The sequence below is a fragment of the Ammospiza nelsoni genome, chromosome 8 (assembly GCF_027579445.1).
Source record: "Ammospiza nelsoni isolate bAmmNel1 chromosome 8, bAmmNel1.pri, whole genome shotgun sequence".
Classification (NCBI taxonomy): domain Eukaryota; kingdom Metazoa; phylum Chordata; class Aves; order Passeriformes; family Passerellidae; genus Ammospiza; species Ammospiza nelsoni.
Window position 1 is genome coordinate 26,461,136 of NC_080640.1, and position 17,125 is coordinate 26,478,260.

The following is a 17,125-nucleotide window of genomic DNA, read 5'->3' on the forward strand; positions in this document are numbered from 1 at the left end:
TCACCATTGGTTGGACTTGTGTTCCTGCACTCTTCACCACGCTGGATGAAGGATTGAGAACTGCTTTGGGGGTTGATGGGGGGCAGGGGTGGCTTTTTAAATGGCAGGAACTCTGCAATGTATCTTAGGTTTTCTTAAGATTTTTCAGGGCTAAAATGTGACCCAGGGCTAAGATGTCTGCCCAGATTGAAGTGGGTAAACAATGAAACTTAACAAATGTATTTCCTTCTTCAAGTGCACTGGAGATAATACAGAAACAAGCCTTTTCAAGTTCATAGCACAGCCTTAAGTCTAGGCTGACTCTTGAACAACTTAGCATGTTATCTGGTCTGCAGTGTGCTCACATTTCCTGGAATTACTCACTTCAAGGGCAGAGCTGAGAGGATTTTTCTGAACTAGCTGTGTTACAGCTCTTAAAAGTTTTGGTTCATCATCTGTTTGTATATGGAGTAATCTGTAGCTTGAGCTATGAAACACAACCAGCACAGAGGCAGCAGTGAGGGAGGTGAATTGTACAATACAATACAGAGAATGTGTTTACAATATTCTGTGTCATGACATACTGCATTTACAATTTACTGCAAGTCGGTATAAAGTTGCTACTTTAAATTGTCACCAAAAATATATCCAAGTTCAGTAGGAATAAAAGGATGTAAAATCAAGTTGAAAGCAGAATTTGGCTCAAGTTAGAGCCCTCCCATGCGGTGTTACATAAATGTGAGCATGGGAGACCTTGACTGTCTTGGAAGAGGGGGGTTTTGGTGCCAGTTGTGGTATCTGCTAATAGATCCAAGGCAGCTTTGCTGTGGCACCAAGTGAGGGAGCTGAGACAGCAGGTGTAATGGAAGGGGTTTGAGGCTTGTGAAGCTGGTTCTGGTTAGTCTTTGGAACAGAAAGGCAAATCCACTTACACCATTCCCTGTCAGCAAGTGACTTCTCTTAGGGTTGGAGGAATTTGTTGAACAATCACTACTTAGGTTGGGAGTCTCTGGGCACCCTGATGCAGAAGCAGCTTCTGAAAACAGGAGGCAAATATGTGTTAGGGCAGAAAAACTATCCTGTGTTCATGGTCTGTTTCCTGTGATCTAATTGGGACTTCAAAAGGAGGGGGGAAATCCTTTTGTGTGCTTTACCAGAAGGTTACCCCTGCACTTAATAAATTCTAGATAGGAAACTGGAATGTTTTAAGTGGAGCTTTGTGCACTCTGTGGGTATTGGTCTGTGCTGTTCAATACCAGCCAGCGCAGGGACACCAGAGGGTACCCCAGCCCTTTTTGGGACTTCCCCAGCATGGGTAATACCTGCTCTGTGTTCCTCACAGGTATTTCCCCCTCTGTCAGCCCCCCTCTCTCCCTGCCCTGTGGGAACAGCTGCCCCACTGACTCCATGGGTGCTCTGAGGACAAGGAGTTGAAGGGGCTGATGCCCCAGGAGCCTGTGGCACCCTGCTTCAGGGAGGTGTGGGAGGGAAGGAAACATTCCTCAGTACAGGGTATCAATCTCATAGCTCACCTTGTTCAAAGAAAGGTCTCCAGCCGGTTGAGAATCCACGAATAGCATTCACTTCCTGCTACTAAGTCCTTCTTGTTTTGGGATCATTTTGAAGCACTTTTTCCCTGCCTTTGAAAGCTCAACATTCAGGATACACATTCAGGAGTTCTGCATGTGACTAGCTCTAACAAAGAACTTCCAGTCCACTTTAAAAAAAAGGTGTGTGTGCACATCCCCACATGAAATTTAAGGTATGGTGGCTCAAAGGCTGCCAGGCCCAGCTGTAAATGTTCTCCTAATGAACAATGAGCAGTGCAGGCTGCAGTTAAATACTGGACAATACTCAGTGGAGGAACCGGTCGTGCAGGGAGGCTGATGCTCAAACACCACAGAGACAGAAGAACTCAATTCCAATTGCACAGATGTTCTTCAGCCATGGGAGAAGAGGACCAAATGCTACTAAAATCCAAGAATCCTCACTAAGTATTCAAGAGTGCTAAGAAGCAAATGGGTCATTTTGTCCAAGTCTGTTTCTTCCAACAGGTGAGCAAAGCCCGGGTGACTCAGACACACCAGCTGCATGCCCAGGGGGTCACACTGCAAGGAGCTGACAGGAGCTTCCCACTCAGTGTTCTCGAGTGTGCCAGCTCCCAGAGTTTCCCTGCTCTGGAGCTGCACTGAGCTCCAGGCAGTGGAGAATGAACTAAAGCATGTGAATCCCATCTGCATGGAAGCACAACTGTAGCAGCTTCCAGACAGAGGCAAGCTGGACAGGTGCCACAGCAGTTTTTGTTGACCATCTTGTAAATGAGACATAATACACACTTTGGTTGCAGTTATTTTTTAATGGAAAAGACTAATCAATGTTTCACATAAATATCAATTAGTGACAAGTCAGTTGAGTAAAGGAATACATACCCCCAAGTTTTAAAGGCTCATAATGAACTGAGACAAAGCACACAATGACGACTACATGGAATTCATTGGAAGAGGTGGGCTGCACGTCAATCCCATTCATTAAGTTCAGCTGCTGATCACATCTGTTGCTGGAGTTAGTCACAGTGCAGTCTTCCCATGGAGCAACAAGGACACGTGAAGGGGAAAGTGAACTCCTAAAACACTTCTCTGCCTCCAGCAGAAAGCCCTGGCTATGAAAGTACAAAAGCCTCAAGTGTTTTGCTGATGTTAAGCCCTTTCAGGGTCTGGTTTCAGATGTGCAGTCTCCCCTTCTCAGACTAAAAACTTACTTTGAAATGAATGCACAGGATTGATCAGACAGGAATGTGTTCACACTGCAAAGTGACACCAAGGTTGGATCTTAATAATAATTTCTTTTCTCAGGGTTGTGAGGAACTCAAATCACTTTTATTCCCGGGCAGGCTGCAGGGATGGGGAGAAGGGGGACCTATTTTCATAGTCATCAAGAGCAATTTGTTAAGTGAGTAGAAGCTGCACCAGAAGCTATGGAGCTTCACAGTTTTCCATGGAGCCTGACAGGCATGATCCACGTTTCCGCAGACCGTCTTTGCACTCGTTCCTACAGGCTCAAAAGGCTAAATATCTGAAGAGGTATTGCTCATATTATGTCCACAGCTTCAGGAAGATCCACTTTCACACACATAATCACATGGAAACCACAGATTAAATACCTTTAAACTGCATCAGTGGGAGCCACAGTTTGCCAAGTCAGTGTTTCCCAATTAAACAGCAGGTCATCAATCTGCTGAAGGCATCTAATTCCCCAAATATTACCTTTAAATATTATGTGGCTAAGATGCCTGCTTTCCAGTGGTTTAGTCAATAAGAATTCATTATGAATTATCTAGAACTAACAGAAACCCACATTTCATTTTCCAGCTTTTTCAGTGACATTCAAATTGTTTGTAAATGCTGGGGACACAGTAGGGTCTGATCTACTGATGCATGAAAATTAACACCCTACCCTGTTCTCTGAAAGACTCAAAATTCACAAGAAGAGTTTTGATTTAAAACTAAGTTACCAATTCTCCTGTCACATGTTTAGGTCCCATAAATCCATGTATTTTTCCAAGTCTGGATTTCACACATTTAGCTGGGAAATGCACCAACACAAGATGCAAATGAAACCTCCAAAGTGAGCAACTGCTCCATAAACAAATTGCTTGCAAGTACAGCCTACGTAAGCTGGAACCCAACGCATGACAGTTGTAGCAGCTGAAAGAACAGCAGCACTTGTAAAGTCACTGTCAAAGGTGGATATTCCACAGCACCAGGAAGATTCTGCTTTATACCTGCACTGGCCTCAACATACTTGGAGTGTCAACCCATTAAAGATCCTTGGATTCCCATAACAGATAGAAATTGCCTAACACCTCTAAAGCATCAGATTGCTAATGGTCAGTGGGTTTACATTTCAGAATTAATGACAACAAAAAGGGATCTTCTGCACCAGAACTCTGTTAGATAAGGAATCTTTCTTTTTGTTATAATTTTAGAAGAGAAAGCAGATGGCCAAACACAAAACACAAGCACTCAGCTGGCTGCAGTCACTCAGTGTGATGTGCGACTGATAGCAGGAAGGGGATGGTTTCAACACATCCAGTTCTTCACATCTAAACAAATTTAAAACAGGGTTATTATTCTCTTTGATAAAAAGCAACTTTGGAAAAAAAAAAAACAACTATAAGATAATAACAAAAAGTTATATTAACATTCCTCCCAGAATTGAGGATCCTGCCTTTAAGGGTTTGAAGTACTCCTGCTAAGGACTATTTTCATTAATTGCAAAAACAATGACAAAGAGTTATCATCAGAAAGGAAAGGCATTATGTCAGCTGTAAATACATTACAAAGGTAAGAAAGAAGCTGCCTGGAGATTGATACACTAATTCCATATCTTAGTTACAGTCGGAGTTACCAAGTGTCAATCAGTTGAGAGATTTACACAAGAACAGAAGTGATTCCCTCCCTGGCCTGTGATCAGAAGAGGAGGATTAATAACAAAGAGGAACGGTCCAAACTGTTAAAAAGGTGTAATGGGGAGGAAATTACTACGCTGTTAAACTTAAGGTTTAAAGAATTTAAGGTGACCATTAGCTGCCAGTGTGTGTGTTCTGTACCCCCCAGTTCTGATTAGGCTCAGCTGTTCTAATACATTCTGTATCCTACCTGTAAAGGAGACCGATACAGCCATTTTTCGTTATCTCCACTGAGCTTCATGCAGGCAAAAAGGTCACAAACTGTAGGAAGGCCAAAGTCCTGAAAGAGAAGTCACCTTCATTACCAACCCCAAACATAAATACAATCTGATACATCTTCAAATTCTGTAAAGTGTTCAAAACCAAAACTGACTTTTGAGTCTTTGAAATTAATACTTTCTTCATTTAGTATACCATATTAACTTGTTTAGTGCTAAGTAACTAATAATTGCGAGAACATTAAAACAGTCAAGAAACCTAAAAACTTTCAGTCAGTATTATCTAGAAGAGCTATGACTTTGGAAGAGAATGAAGCCATTAAATTCAGTAAAGCAATAAACCTGGCACATTAGACACAAAAGTATCAAGAGCTTATGCTCACTTGTGCTTTCTTACGCAGAAGCCATTTATCTTCCACTGGAGGCAGGTTAGCATTTTCTAGGTCATTTGAAGCCAACACCCAACTGTTTACATTTAAGGGGAGGTGGAATGGAGCCAAGAGGTCTAGGAAAGGACTCTTGAAACTCTTGTCTGCTTTCTCCCAGCTCTCCTTTTCTTCTGTGCTTTCTGCTTTGTGCTCAGCCTTGGCCAGCCAGCTTGTCAGAGGCCTCTCGAGCAAAGCTTTCCAGGGCTCTGCAATCTCTGCTGAATAATCTGCTTTCTCTGCACTCACGGGTTCCCCTGGGAGCTGCTGGGCGGGGCTAAGCCAGGAACTGGCAGCAAACTTGGTCTTCTCATGCTGAGGGTCTGGAACATCTCTCTGGCTGACTGGAACTCCATTTTTGTCCTTCCCATCTTTTTTCAGAAGCCATTTGCAAAGAGCCTCTTTTCCACAGTTTTCATCACACACACATTCTGAAAAGCTGGCACAGAGATCATTAGCTTTGCACACATCTTCCACTTTAAAGGGGGCCTGAGGATGCTGAAGAAGCCAAGCATTTACAGCAGATGTAGTGGGTGATTTCTTTCCATCAAGATGCTCATTCAGGCACTTCAGATTTCCCAGGTTCTCAATTTCCACACTTTTGCTCTGGCTGCCAGGACAACTGGTACATGTTTCAGCTTTGAGGAGCCAATCATTCAAATTGCATTCTTCCCTAAAAGGTTTAAATTCATTCTTCCATTTCTCATCTGAAGCAATACTTCCATTTTCTGTGTCAGGAGTAAGCAGCCAGTCAGAAAGGTCCATGTCTTCTTGTCCAAGGGACTCTAATTCCTCCACCTTTTCAACAGTGGAAAAGGATGAGTTAAGAGTAGCAGTAGAGTCCCTGCAACCAGGGGAATCTGTCTTCCCAGCAAGATCACGTTGCTGATTGTGCAGAAGCCAGTTCTCCAAAGCCTTCAGATTTCCCCAGGCTTGCTCAAAATAGCAGACTTTGGAAGAATTCAAATTCTAGAAAAGACACATTGAAATATATCTATTAAAACTAAAAGGCAATGTTCTGTTTGTATAGTTAGAGCTCAGAGCATTCAGCTAGTGAGTGCCAAAGCATCAGGGGAACATGAGGCAGAAGGAAGAGTACTACAGAAGGTTTCATTCCCACCACATTGTGCTTGCAATCAGGTACTGTGTTTTCCCCTCCGTTCAAAACTAGGTTAGCACACAAGAGGTTTACCTGGCTGGGCTCTGGCACACACTTTTGGGTGACCCATTCCTCAAGGTTGGTGCTGGGAACGTAGGGAGCCTGGCGCACGGGCACGGGCCTGCTTCCGAGTAACCAGCCAGCCAGCGAGGCGCTCACTGCCCCGCACTGCGCCTGCTGCCGAGAGACAAGGCCTGCTTAGGGAAGGACTGGCTGCTGAGCAGCTGTGCTGAACACCAACACAGGCAGGCAGCAGGACTTCTGCACCAGAAGGAAAAACAGTCCCCTCTAATTACAAAAAATCCCATAGGAATTGGATAGTTCCAACATAATGAACATTCCATTAAAAAAATCCTGTCAGCCACACCCCACACGCACTTTCATACTCTGCTCCTGGAGCAGCTACGATATCAGATCACTCTGCTCACCACAGCCACTGTCACTGGCTACCCAAGCATCTTAAACACACACAAGCCACTACTCAAGCTCACATAACGTGCTTGAGTTCTCCTCTTTCCTCTAATGCAATTAAACACACACACACAGGTCAGTCTTACCTGCTCACAGTTCATTAGGGCAACACTCTGCCCTGGGAACCAGGGAGAAGTATTCTCTCTCTCTGAGGTTTGCTGAAAGAAAAGTAAAAATTAATTTAAATCTCCATTTTGTCCAGTTTCTAGGACAAATTCTACAATAAAGCAGAAGTAAAGCACAGTTACAAATTCTCAGTGCTTTATAGCTAACAATGTTCTCAACATATACAAACAGAGAAAAATTTACTATAAAAATACTACCTTGAGTCTGCTTCCTTTAACAGAATTGTCTCCAACAACACAGGAAACACACCACTTACATCAGAATCCCAAAATACTTTTATCACAGAAAATATCTACTATGTTTTAACTATTGCTATCTAAAGAAAACAGTAATGAACTTTCATCTGCTGGAATAGAGGAAAAATGCAGTAGTCATTCCCTCAGCCTCTGCCAAAATACATTAAAATAACGTGCATAACTAAACTCAGTTGAAAACTACATGCAATAATTAATAAACCACTGTGTATTTATTATACAGCTAAAATTATATGACTCACACACAGAAGCCATTCAAGCTGTCACTAAAAGCAAAAATATCACTTGGAATATATTGCTCTACTGAAAAAAAAAATCTTTGAGGCAAATATTCCAAGGGAAGGGAAGTCCTGGTGCTTACCATCGTTTTAATGGAACCAAATGAGGTAATAGCTTGGCGAAGGTAAGATGTGTCAGCCTCAAAATTCAGGATGGAAGACTCTTCAGGTTTGAGTGTAAGACTTTCCAGTCTGAAAGAGAAAGGTGATTGTTACAGAAAGGAAAAAAAATTACAATCTTCATCTGTCCTGTTTCAGAAGTCAGTCCGTTATTTCATAAAAAGGCTTTCAAGTTACTTGGCACTAACTAGGCAACAAAAAAGACTTTTGATACAGCATACAAGAAAGGAATGGCTATCTACAAACCAAGAACAGAATAAATTGTCAGCAAAACACAAGTTTCACCTTCTTACTTCAACTGCCATCAATATTTGAAATAATCTGCATAAATGAGTACCTCTCCTGCTCATTATAGCCCTGGTTTATCACCTCAGACTGCTGTTCTTATTTCTAGGAACTATTGAAAATGTAGGAACAGTGAGATCTATTACTTCTATTAGAATAAAAAAATCAGATTAAATTCCTAAGTTAAAATAAACCCAACTGTGTTAACTTGCATCATAAAACAGATTTACCTCTCCAGGCAAATTGAAATCTGGTTTGCCAGTTCGTTACTGTAGGAGTGTTCCAGCTGATGAATAAGGCAATTGAACTGTCCCAAGTACTGCATGGAAGACAAAACGCACGTTATTGTTTCAGCTCCCAGGATTAAAATTGAGCCAATACTTGCAAGAAAAAAGTTTGCTGGAAAATGCCAGCGCAGCAACCAAGCTTACCCAGTAGAGCTGCTGTGCCTGCTGCTGCAAGGCCTCCTCTTTGAGCTGCTGGATGAGATCCACCTGCTCGAAGAGCCACACCTCACGGCTGCGCAGGCACTCCAGCTGCCGGCTGATGTGGCTGTGGATCTTGGCCTTCACCTGCCAGGAGACACACACCATTTCCACATCTGTCAAGCACAGTGCACACACATGTGCTGCACTGACTGCAAACTCCTGTCTGTCAGTGGCAAAAGGCATTTCTGGAGTGATTTATTTCTCAGAAACTCAGCACAGTCACCCACATGACTCAGGTCAGTAACAGTTCCGAGGCTACCTTTAAAGAGGTAGCAAAGAATAATGTTATTAGTAATCTCTCTCTATTCTGATGTTTCAGCCATCAGCTTTTGGAAATGCTGCATGCCTAAGCTTGCAGAATTGATAAAGAAAATAAAGGTATACAGGAATACCTTTATCAAGAGTGTTGGCAAAATGACACAGCAACGTGTTTGCAAACTGCTAGGAAAATTTCAGACCACTAATAATAATAATATAATAATAGTAAATATTCTGGAATAATAAAAACTTTAATTGGAATTATGTTAGTTATTAAAAAATTCTTAAGAAGTAATTTAAAATTACCTCCTGCCAGTTTTCTTTAATCTGCTGTTCAGCTTTGACAATTCCAGATATAGCTGTTTCCAAGTCCTTCTTTGCTTGAAGGCACTTTGCCAGAGTCTCACTGCTGCAGGAATTTCTATTTCTATCTTGTGGTGGACTCATTCTTGAAGTGTTCCTAAAACACAATGAAAAAACGATTTCTTAACAGTTTCTATTCCTCTTTAAGAGAAGAGGAAGGGCATCATATGAAGAACCATCTGCTCTACTTCACTTTAAAGGTGAACAAAAAAGCCCCTAAGACCCTACACAGATGCAAGTTTTCTAAACACACATAAGGCTCTCCTCCAGGAGCAACAACGGTCTCTGAAACACCTCAGCCCACAGAATTTGCACAATCACAGGAAAACCAACAGATATTTGACAACAGCTTCAGCCACAGGAGTTTAGGCAATCCTCCCTGCCAGGCACCTTCCTCCAGCTTTTATGCCTAGCCAGCAAACTGGCTGAGGGTGGATTCAGGGAAGGTTCAGCAGCAATGCTGGAGCTGGGGGAGAATGGCTTGACCAGGGGCAGGAAATATTTCAGTCACCCTTCTTTCCTCTGCAGGCAATGAGCTTGCTCCCATAAGTGAGAAAATTCCAATACAGTTTCTGTAAAGAACTGAAAACCCACATGTTGCTACAAAGATCATTCTTTACTAAGCTGCAGAGGCCAGAATTTCCACAGCTACCCATTTTGTCCTGGGCACAGCTCTGGTCACTTAGCTTCAGCACAGCCTCAAGTAGAAGGGGTTCAAATACAAAATTTCTGCAGAAGTGATACTGGCAAGGATTCTGCAAGTAAGAGAAAAGACAGTATGGATTTTCAGTAAAAACAGGAAGGATCACTGCAAGCACTTTTCCTAACCAGTGGGTTATTTTGTTACCAAAGAGTTTGAATTCTCCTGTCAGTTTCATGAGATTCCTGAAGCACTAAACATTCATAGTATTTATTCTATTTAAACGAGTCTTCAGCAATGACAACTATGGAAATTCCCAGCAGATTTAAAGTATACACATGTGCCAATCTAAAATGTCACAAATTTTACCACAGCTCTGGAGAGAACTGAAAGTAGTTTTGAATTTAACAAGACAACCAAGAACTTGCTTCCTGAGCAGCTATTTAGTCTGCAATTTCCAAGCCCCATGATCATATAAACTGCAACCCAAAAGTCCTTCTACAGGAAGATATAAAACTGTGTGTGTGTCACACAGGAGAGGGCTAAGAGTGGCTTGCCAGTGGAAGGTGACAGAAAAAGCAATGTTCATGGTGGGGCAGGAGCAGAGGCTGCAGCTCCCTCGGTTCCCTCAGCACCATGGGCTCCCTGTCCCTCCGGACACAAGACACAGAAGCCACCCCAAGGCCCTGCACACAACTCAATCCCATCCTCACCATAACACCTCATCCTCTAGGAACTGCAGAGCACAAATACAACAGAACTCAAATGTAATATTGATGTTATTTTGCACCAAATCAGACGGTGCAGAAGTCCAAATACATCATTCTCCATGCTGTGCTGTGAGCACCAGTATTTGCATCCCCTAGCTTGTTCACAGGTTCACTTCTATAAGGTTTCATGATCTTCACCATGCTAGCAAAATGCAATAAAAGGTAAGCTAAGCTTTTTCTCACAACACTCCCCAGACTTTATCTTGCTTTGCAACTCTCATGTACAACCTACAGCAAGTAGGAGCCAACAGTGTAAGTGGGAGCCCTAAGTTCTCAGATGTAATCTAACAAGTTGATGACAGCAATACACCCAGCCAAGAAAACAAGGATATTAGGTACCTTAAAAACTATCATGTACCCAAAAGTAAATTTAAAACATCATATTGGTTATTATTTCATTTTTATATTCTTACATAACAACATCAAAGTCTGAAAGGCTAAATAAAACTACCATATTTGCTCACACAATAGATAATGTATTTAACTCTTGTGAAAATTATGCTAACCTACTTTATCACACTCTGTATTAGCAACTTTGTAGTGGCACAATTAAATTTAAGAAGCTTACACACTCTTCTCTAATGATCTCTGAAACTACTGTTAGCTGCTTTTCCTTCTTTTCAATGATTGCAAGGGACTCACTCCAGAATGTATGGAGAGAATGAATGCTGCCTTCCTCCAGCCAGCCAGCCCCTGCTAAAATGGCTGTTCTGAGGCTTTGTTGCAAATAAGCCAGTAAAACTCATATGTGGAGCATGAGAGCCAATCCACTCCTCTTTTTCATTTCCACAAACCTCTAACAAAACCAAGTGGGGGCAAGCACCTATTTCATTGCTTCCCAGTTACTCCCAAATAGCACTGAGAATTTAAGAGGTTTTCAGGTCACATGCTCTGATACACCCGCGATCACACAATTCGGCTCAAGAGTAACAAAACACAGGAAGGCACCGGGCTGCCACGCTCGGTGACCTGCCCTGGCCATTTCCGTGCCACCAGGCGGTTTCCAGGCACGCGGGGGTCCCCGGCAGCCCCCGCTCCGTGCGCCACGGCACGCACACCCCACCGATGAGCTCGCACTTACTTTCCGCGCTCAGGAAGCAACCCCGCAATGTCCTGTTTATAACGCGGCCTCCATTCTCCGGCGCGGCCTCCGGAATGCTCCCAACGCTGCAAATATCCGCTCCGAGCCCCGGCTCGCTGGAGCGGGCCCCCGCCTTATCGGGGCGGCCCAGCCCTTGCCCCGCCCCGGCCACCGCGCCCGGCCGAGCCGCACGTCCGCAGCGCGGGGCGGGCCCGGGCCGGCCGCGACCACCGGCACCGGGCCGGGCGGGGACCGAGCCGGGCCGAGCCGCTCTGCCCCGGCCTGGCTCCGTCAGCCACAGCACCGAGCGCCTCCGAACGTCCTACCAGCAGTTGAAACCGCGGAACCTCAACGTTTTGCAACAAAACCGCTATTTCTTGCAACTTGCTAAGTGTGGCAATGTATCTTCTTCATGCAACAACAAAGCAGAGCCGAGCGCTGAGGCATCCAGCGCGGATGGAGCAGCAAGGTCCAAAGAGCTGCGAGCCGATCCAGCTGCCGAGCTCAGCCCTCCGGCCCTGGCCATGCACAGCCCAGCACTGAGGCTCCCCATCCAGCACTGAGCCTGCAGCGTGCCAGAATCCTGACACTGAGCAGCTCGGATGCGAGTTAGCTCCTGGAAGGACCAAAATGACACCCACACATACACAACTCTTGTCACATCTAGTCTTGCTTCCACAATTTCACACACTCAGCTGAGGAAAGCACCCAGAATTGCCTCGGTTGGAAAGGACCTTGAAGATCACGCTGTTCCAATGCCTCTGCCATAGGCAGGGACACCTGTCACTAGACCAGGGTGCCCAGCGCCCCATCCAGCCTGGCCTTGAATACTCCCAGGGATGGGCCCTGCACGTGTCCTCGTCTGCATACAAGCAGTAAAAATGTCATAGCATGAAACCAAAAGAACCGCCTGAATGATAAGCATTATTATATTATTGTTTCTAAATAGTAAAATAACTACCAGTTTTTACAGAAGACTTATGGCTCCTTGGAGAAGTGCCACCACAAGACCCTGCAGCTACAACTCCTGGTCACAGGTGCTCTGTGCAACCTCCTGGCTGCCTGCGCTCCACCCCTGGGATGTAACTTCCCACAGGTTAGAAACCGCTGGACAAAAATAATTTGAAGCTTTTAATTAAGTATGTGGCTGCTGGTGAGCAGAGGAGGAGGAGACAACCCTTCCTCTTCTGCAAACAGGCTGGCAGGAAACTGGTTCTACCAGCTTTTCACTCTCAGCACAACCATCCCCGCTGCCCTTGGGAACAGCATTGTTTTCCATTTCAAATGGGTGTGGAAAAATCACCTCAAAACCAGGGTTGTGCAGAGCCTTTGTTGGGGAAAAGCTGCTGAAGGGAATGAAGCCTCCCATTGAACAGGCTCTATTTATAAACGGAATGATTTCTGCCATTTGGCAGGACAAGACTGCTCCAGAGGTCTCTCTGACCTGTCTTTATGTGGCTTTAAACCAGCAGCCTTGTTTGAACTGAAATCCCCACTGACTTCCATCTAACCCCACCAAAAAACAGAAGTTCCTCTTAAGAAGCTCTCCCAAATTAGACAGGCAGGAGTTGTGGTCGGGGAGTGAAGTACTCTAAGTACACGAGCTGAATCTGGGAACTTCCCATTTACATCCAAGCATAACAAGCACTTTGAACAGCGCAGCATCAGCATTATGTACCAGTATCTGCATGCAGCTCCTGCTAGAGGGATAATTTTACTCCAAAACAAGTATATCACACCCTATTTTTTAAGTCATAAGCCATGTGAAGCAAAGAAATAACCTTTAACAGTTTCAAGCCAGAGAAAAAGTGAAATAAGCACCTTGAGAAATAGTAACAGAAGTTTCAGGAATTACATTTTCTAAAATTCAGGTAGTTTTCATCTGTCTGCACAGTATATGGTCTGTGCCACAGACCTGAACACCTGTGACTACGTTTTCTGCCTGTTTTAGCTCTGAAACAGCCCGGCCAGCGCACAGAGCACTTGTACTGAGACAATCTCACAAGAGCTGGGCTCTGAACAATCACAAGTCACTAATGCAGCTGTGAAGAAGTCTGATCACTACTTTATTCCATCTATCATAAATATGTTATGCACAACAAGCAAATAACTGAAATCACAAGGTATCTGAATATGAAGGCCTGATATCTCTATGCTATAATTACTGAAAATACCAAAGAAGATACCCCAGAGTGGGGAAGACACACATTTACCTTAACTCAGATTGCACATTACAACACATCTTCCAGACTACTGCACTTATAAACCCTTCGGAAAACAAGTGACAAACCCCCGGTTGTACCTGCAGCACCTGGCCCCAAAGGCAGCACTGCCATGCTCTCTGCATATCCAGCTACCCAAGGTTAGGCACTTGCAGCGTGACGAGCTGTGTTTTTTACATGGCTGCCGGCTTTTTTCCGCTCCCCTGACTGCACACCTTATCGAAAGGCTCGGGGGAAGGCACCTTGTTCCTCTATCATCTTTTCTCTTTAATCCCAGCCACAAGCACCGAGTTAAAGCTGTCAGAATGCTCGGCAAACCCCCCAAGCTCCGGTTCACATCACTTACCAGCAACGAACAACACACGTCTGACAAACTTTAACAAACGCGATGCGGCACAACCCCGACCATTGCTAACCCAGACATTTACTGCTTATATAACCTCCGAGAAGCGCAGCTACTAACAAAAGACTTGGCCTTTGCAATTAGAAACGTGGCTTTAGGAGCGCTCCAGGCACAACCTCCCCGGCACACGGAGAGCGAGATCAGTACAAAACCCCGTCTCCGTGTTCCGAGCGAGCCCTGCGCCGCGGAGCGTCCATTTCCCCAGCGACCTGCCCGAGCCAGGCCGGCTGCCTGGGCACTTCCCGCAGGGCGGCACGGCACGAGGTGCCGCACGGGATGCCTTACCGGGTGCCTTACGGGATTCCTTACGGGATTTCTTACGGGATTCCTCACGGGACGGCTCCCGGCTCCCCCCCCGGATGTCTGCCCCGCCCTGCCGGCCCCGCCGCCCCCTCACCGCTGCCCGCGCGCCGCTCCCTCAGCCCCGCGCCGTCCGCCCGCCCGCCGGCCCCGCGCGCTCTCGCGAGACCGCCGGCCGCGCGCCCCCTGCCGGAGCGGCGGAGCGGCTGAGGGAGCGCTGTGGGCGGCACTGCTGCTGCTCCTCGCGGCAGCCAAAATCCGGGAATCGCGGCAAAATCCTCGGAGCACAGAACGTGTATCACGGGGCGAGCCACCGCTGTGGGTCTTTATCGTGTCCACCGGAAATTTCCCAGAGTACGTGCCTTGGTGTGGCTTTCCGCAAGTGTGAAGCATGGCAGAACGCCTCCCAGTACAGCCGCCCCGCTTTCCTGCTGGGAACAGGACCCAGTTCTGCTCCCAAAATACCTCCCAGTACTGCCCCCCGCTTTCCAGCTGGGAACAGGACCCAGTCACTGCTCCCTGCCCGCACGCTTTAGCCGGTCAGGAGCGAGATCAGCTCAGCTCAGCTGGCCAGAGCGCGGCGCCGATAAACGCCGAGGGCTCGATCCCTGTGGGGACCATCCAGGAGCTGGACTCGATGGTCCTCCTGGATCCTTTCCAAAACAGACTATTCTGTGATTCCGTGACGTTTCAGCCTTTACGGCCAGCACATTTGTGAAGTGCTGCCTTTTGTAAGTTTATGCACAGCTTTTAAAGCTTAACAAAGAATGTAGGGGGGCTTCAATCAGAAAGGACTTCAAATGGAAATGTAAGTAGATGATGTGGTAGCTGAGTCACAATTTCCCACACATTTCCTCCTCTGGGCACAGTCCAAGTAGCCATTCTTCTGATCAGGACCTTACTCGCGGTTACAAATTATTCAGTGCTGACATAAGAGAAAGTATAAATCAGCCGCCTAATCCCAGATGTGCTGTTACCCTAGGAACAAGCATTTCAGGTATTTGGCTTCCTTGTCTAAACATGTAAGAGACACAGAGTGTGTTATATAATCCTCCTCTGTGTACTTGGATTTAAGAGGAAAAATAATACCAACCCTGCCTGACCTTGGAAAACCAGGAGTGCTCATGCACCACGTGTCCCCCCATGCAGCTACCCAGCAGGACTCTCCCAAGGAAAGAAAGCTGCCTCTCCTGGGCAAGCAGGCACAGTGAACAATGACAAGTTTCTGTCACGTCCTCCACAGGCTTGACGAAGGCAATATCACAATCCAGATGGTCTGAGAGGTTTTTGTTGATAAAGTTGCTTCACACAGTACACCTTCTGTGTGGATTCATTGTGGTCAAGGTCATGCTTTCCTAAGAGGATTTGCTCTTTGGACACATCTTCCATTTAACCTCTAAAGGAATATCAAGGTTAAGGAACCACATGCATCTTTTAATGGTCTCTTTCCTCCCACCCCTCATGGCAGAACACACTGCTCCTCCCTCAGCCATACCCTTTGCCATGCCAGATGCACCTTTTTATACAAACCTGCATAGTGGATCAAAAAAAGAAACTTAAAATTGCATCAGCTTAAGCAAAAGGCAAACTGGTGATCTACTAAAATAGAGGCAAAAGGTTGTGTAGAGATGCAACTTTCTGGGAAAATAAACAGGATAATCCGCTCATGTTAAAACAGGAGCAAAGATGGGGATGTAGTGGGCAGTTCCTCAGCATTGGATAAAAATGTATCAGTGTTCACAATAAGCCTCCAACCACAGCATGAAGAAAAGCATTTTGGATGCATAAAAGGGATCTAAATACACATCAGTAATAGTTAATCAGGATAAAAGCCTGCAGCTTTTCCCTTCAGAAGTTTGTGACACCAGGTAATATATCCCCATACCCAAGATTCAGTGCTATTTCTTGCTGAATGGGAATCCCACTTACAGCAGCATAAAGCATAGGTTCTGTGGCATAAAGCCCATCCTTCCTTGATTTGGCAAAAGTGTCACTCAAAGACATTTTTCCTTGCTTGTCTGCAGTGTGGGAATGAATACCAGGGAGAGATTCATCCCTTCCCATCCCCTGGAAACATGAGGTTAGATAGAAAACTTGAAGCTTATTCTCCATTTCTTTGGTATGGGCCTGCAAAACTACTACTGGGCAGCACTCAAACCACAAAAAACTTGAAGAATATTCTCTGGTGCAATGGCTCTAGAGCAAATTTTGTGGGGTTTAAAGAATGTTTGTGTTCTGTTCAGACTGTTCCTCTTTCAACAACTGCAGTGATGCAGTTGAAGGGCATCAGCTGTGTTAACTTCTCTGTTAAATGCTCTGGAATGTGAGTTCCCTGTTCTGCAGTGCTGCCACACAGCTGAGCAGTCCATCCCTGCCTCGGGAACGGGGAATGAGGAAGCTCAGCCAGCCCGGCGAGGCTGCGGGTGCAGCGGGACACGGAGGCTGACCAAGCTACTGGCTCTCCCGTCAAAAGCAGCAAAAGTCCCACGGCAGAGTATGAAATTCTAGAAAAGTCCTCATTGTGGCCGTCAGGGAACCTCACGCAGGCTCCCGCGGGAATCGCCAGTTTCCTCAAGCCCTGCCGCTGGAAAGGGACTGTTTTCCCTCGTCCCTGCCAGCCCGGGTGCATGACCGTCCCTGCACGGATCTGTCTGACGTGTGTCCTTGGTCCCCTTCCCGGCCGGCCGTGACCTGGCACTGGGTCCCACAGCTGTGCGCCAGATGCAGCCCCAGCCTCCCGCAGGGCCCGCGGCCCCAGGGCGAGCTCGGCCCCAGCCCGCCCCGGGGGCAGAGCGAGCAGCGCCGCTTGTGCTGAAC

General features: G+C 45.9%; 1 protein-coding gene across 7 annotated transcripts; it reads right to left on the reverse strand.

The window, feature by feature from the left end:
• Positions 1–2,315: 2,315 nt before the first annotated feature.
• Positions 2,316–14,451, reverse strand: NCOA4 (nuclear receptor coactivator 4). 7 transcript variants are annotated; one of them, XM_059477464.1, is made up of 10 exons: positions 14,406–14,451; positions 8,836–8,989; positions 8,215–8,355; positions 8,014–8,102; positions 7,462–7,570; positions 6,807–6,878; positions 6,283–6,426; positions 5,043–6,059; positions 4,638–4,727; positions 2,316–4,081 (listed from the first exon to the last, which is right to left on the reverse strand). In XM_059477464.1, exons 2-10 carry the CDS (start codon positions 8,974–8,976, stop codon positions 4,076–4,078), a joined length of 1,809 nt encoding a protein of 602 aa, XP_059333447.1. In that variant the 5' UTR covers positions 8,977–8,989; positions 14,406–14,451; the 3' UTR covers positions 2,316–4,075. The 7 variants fall into 7 exon arrangements, with proteins under 7 accessions (XP_059333447.1, XP_059333444.1, XP_059333448.1 ...); XM_059477461.1 differs by having other exon boundaries at positions 14,294–14,408; XM_059477465.1 differs by lacking the exon at positions 14,406–14,451 and adding an exon at positions 13,952–14,168.
• Between the last annotated feature and the right edge of the window lie 2,674 nt (positions 14,452–17,125).

What these genes read in the sequence shown, in the direction of transcription:
- NCOA4 (XM_059477458.1), bottom strand. An exon ending in CCCTAATGAACTGTGAGCAG is followed by an intron (nt 6,427 to 6,806) that starts GTAAGACTGACC and finishes GTCTCTCGGCAG; the next exon opens with CAGGCGCAGTGCGGGGCAGT. An exon ending in GTAAGAAAGCACAAGTGAGC is followed by an intron (nt 4,728 to 5,042) that starts ATAAGCTCTTGA and finishes CTTCTCTTTCAG; the next exon opens with GACTTTGGCCTTCCTACAGT.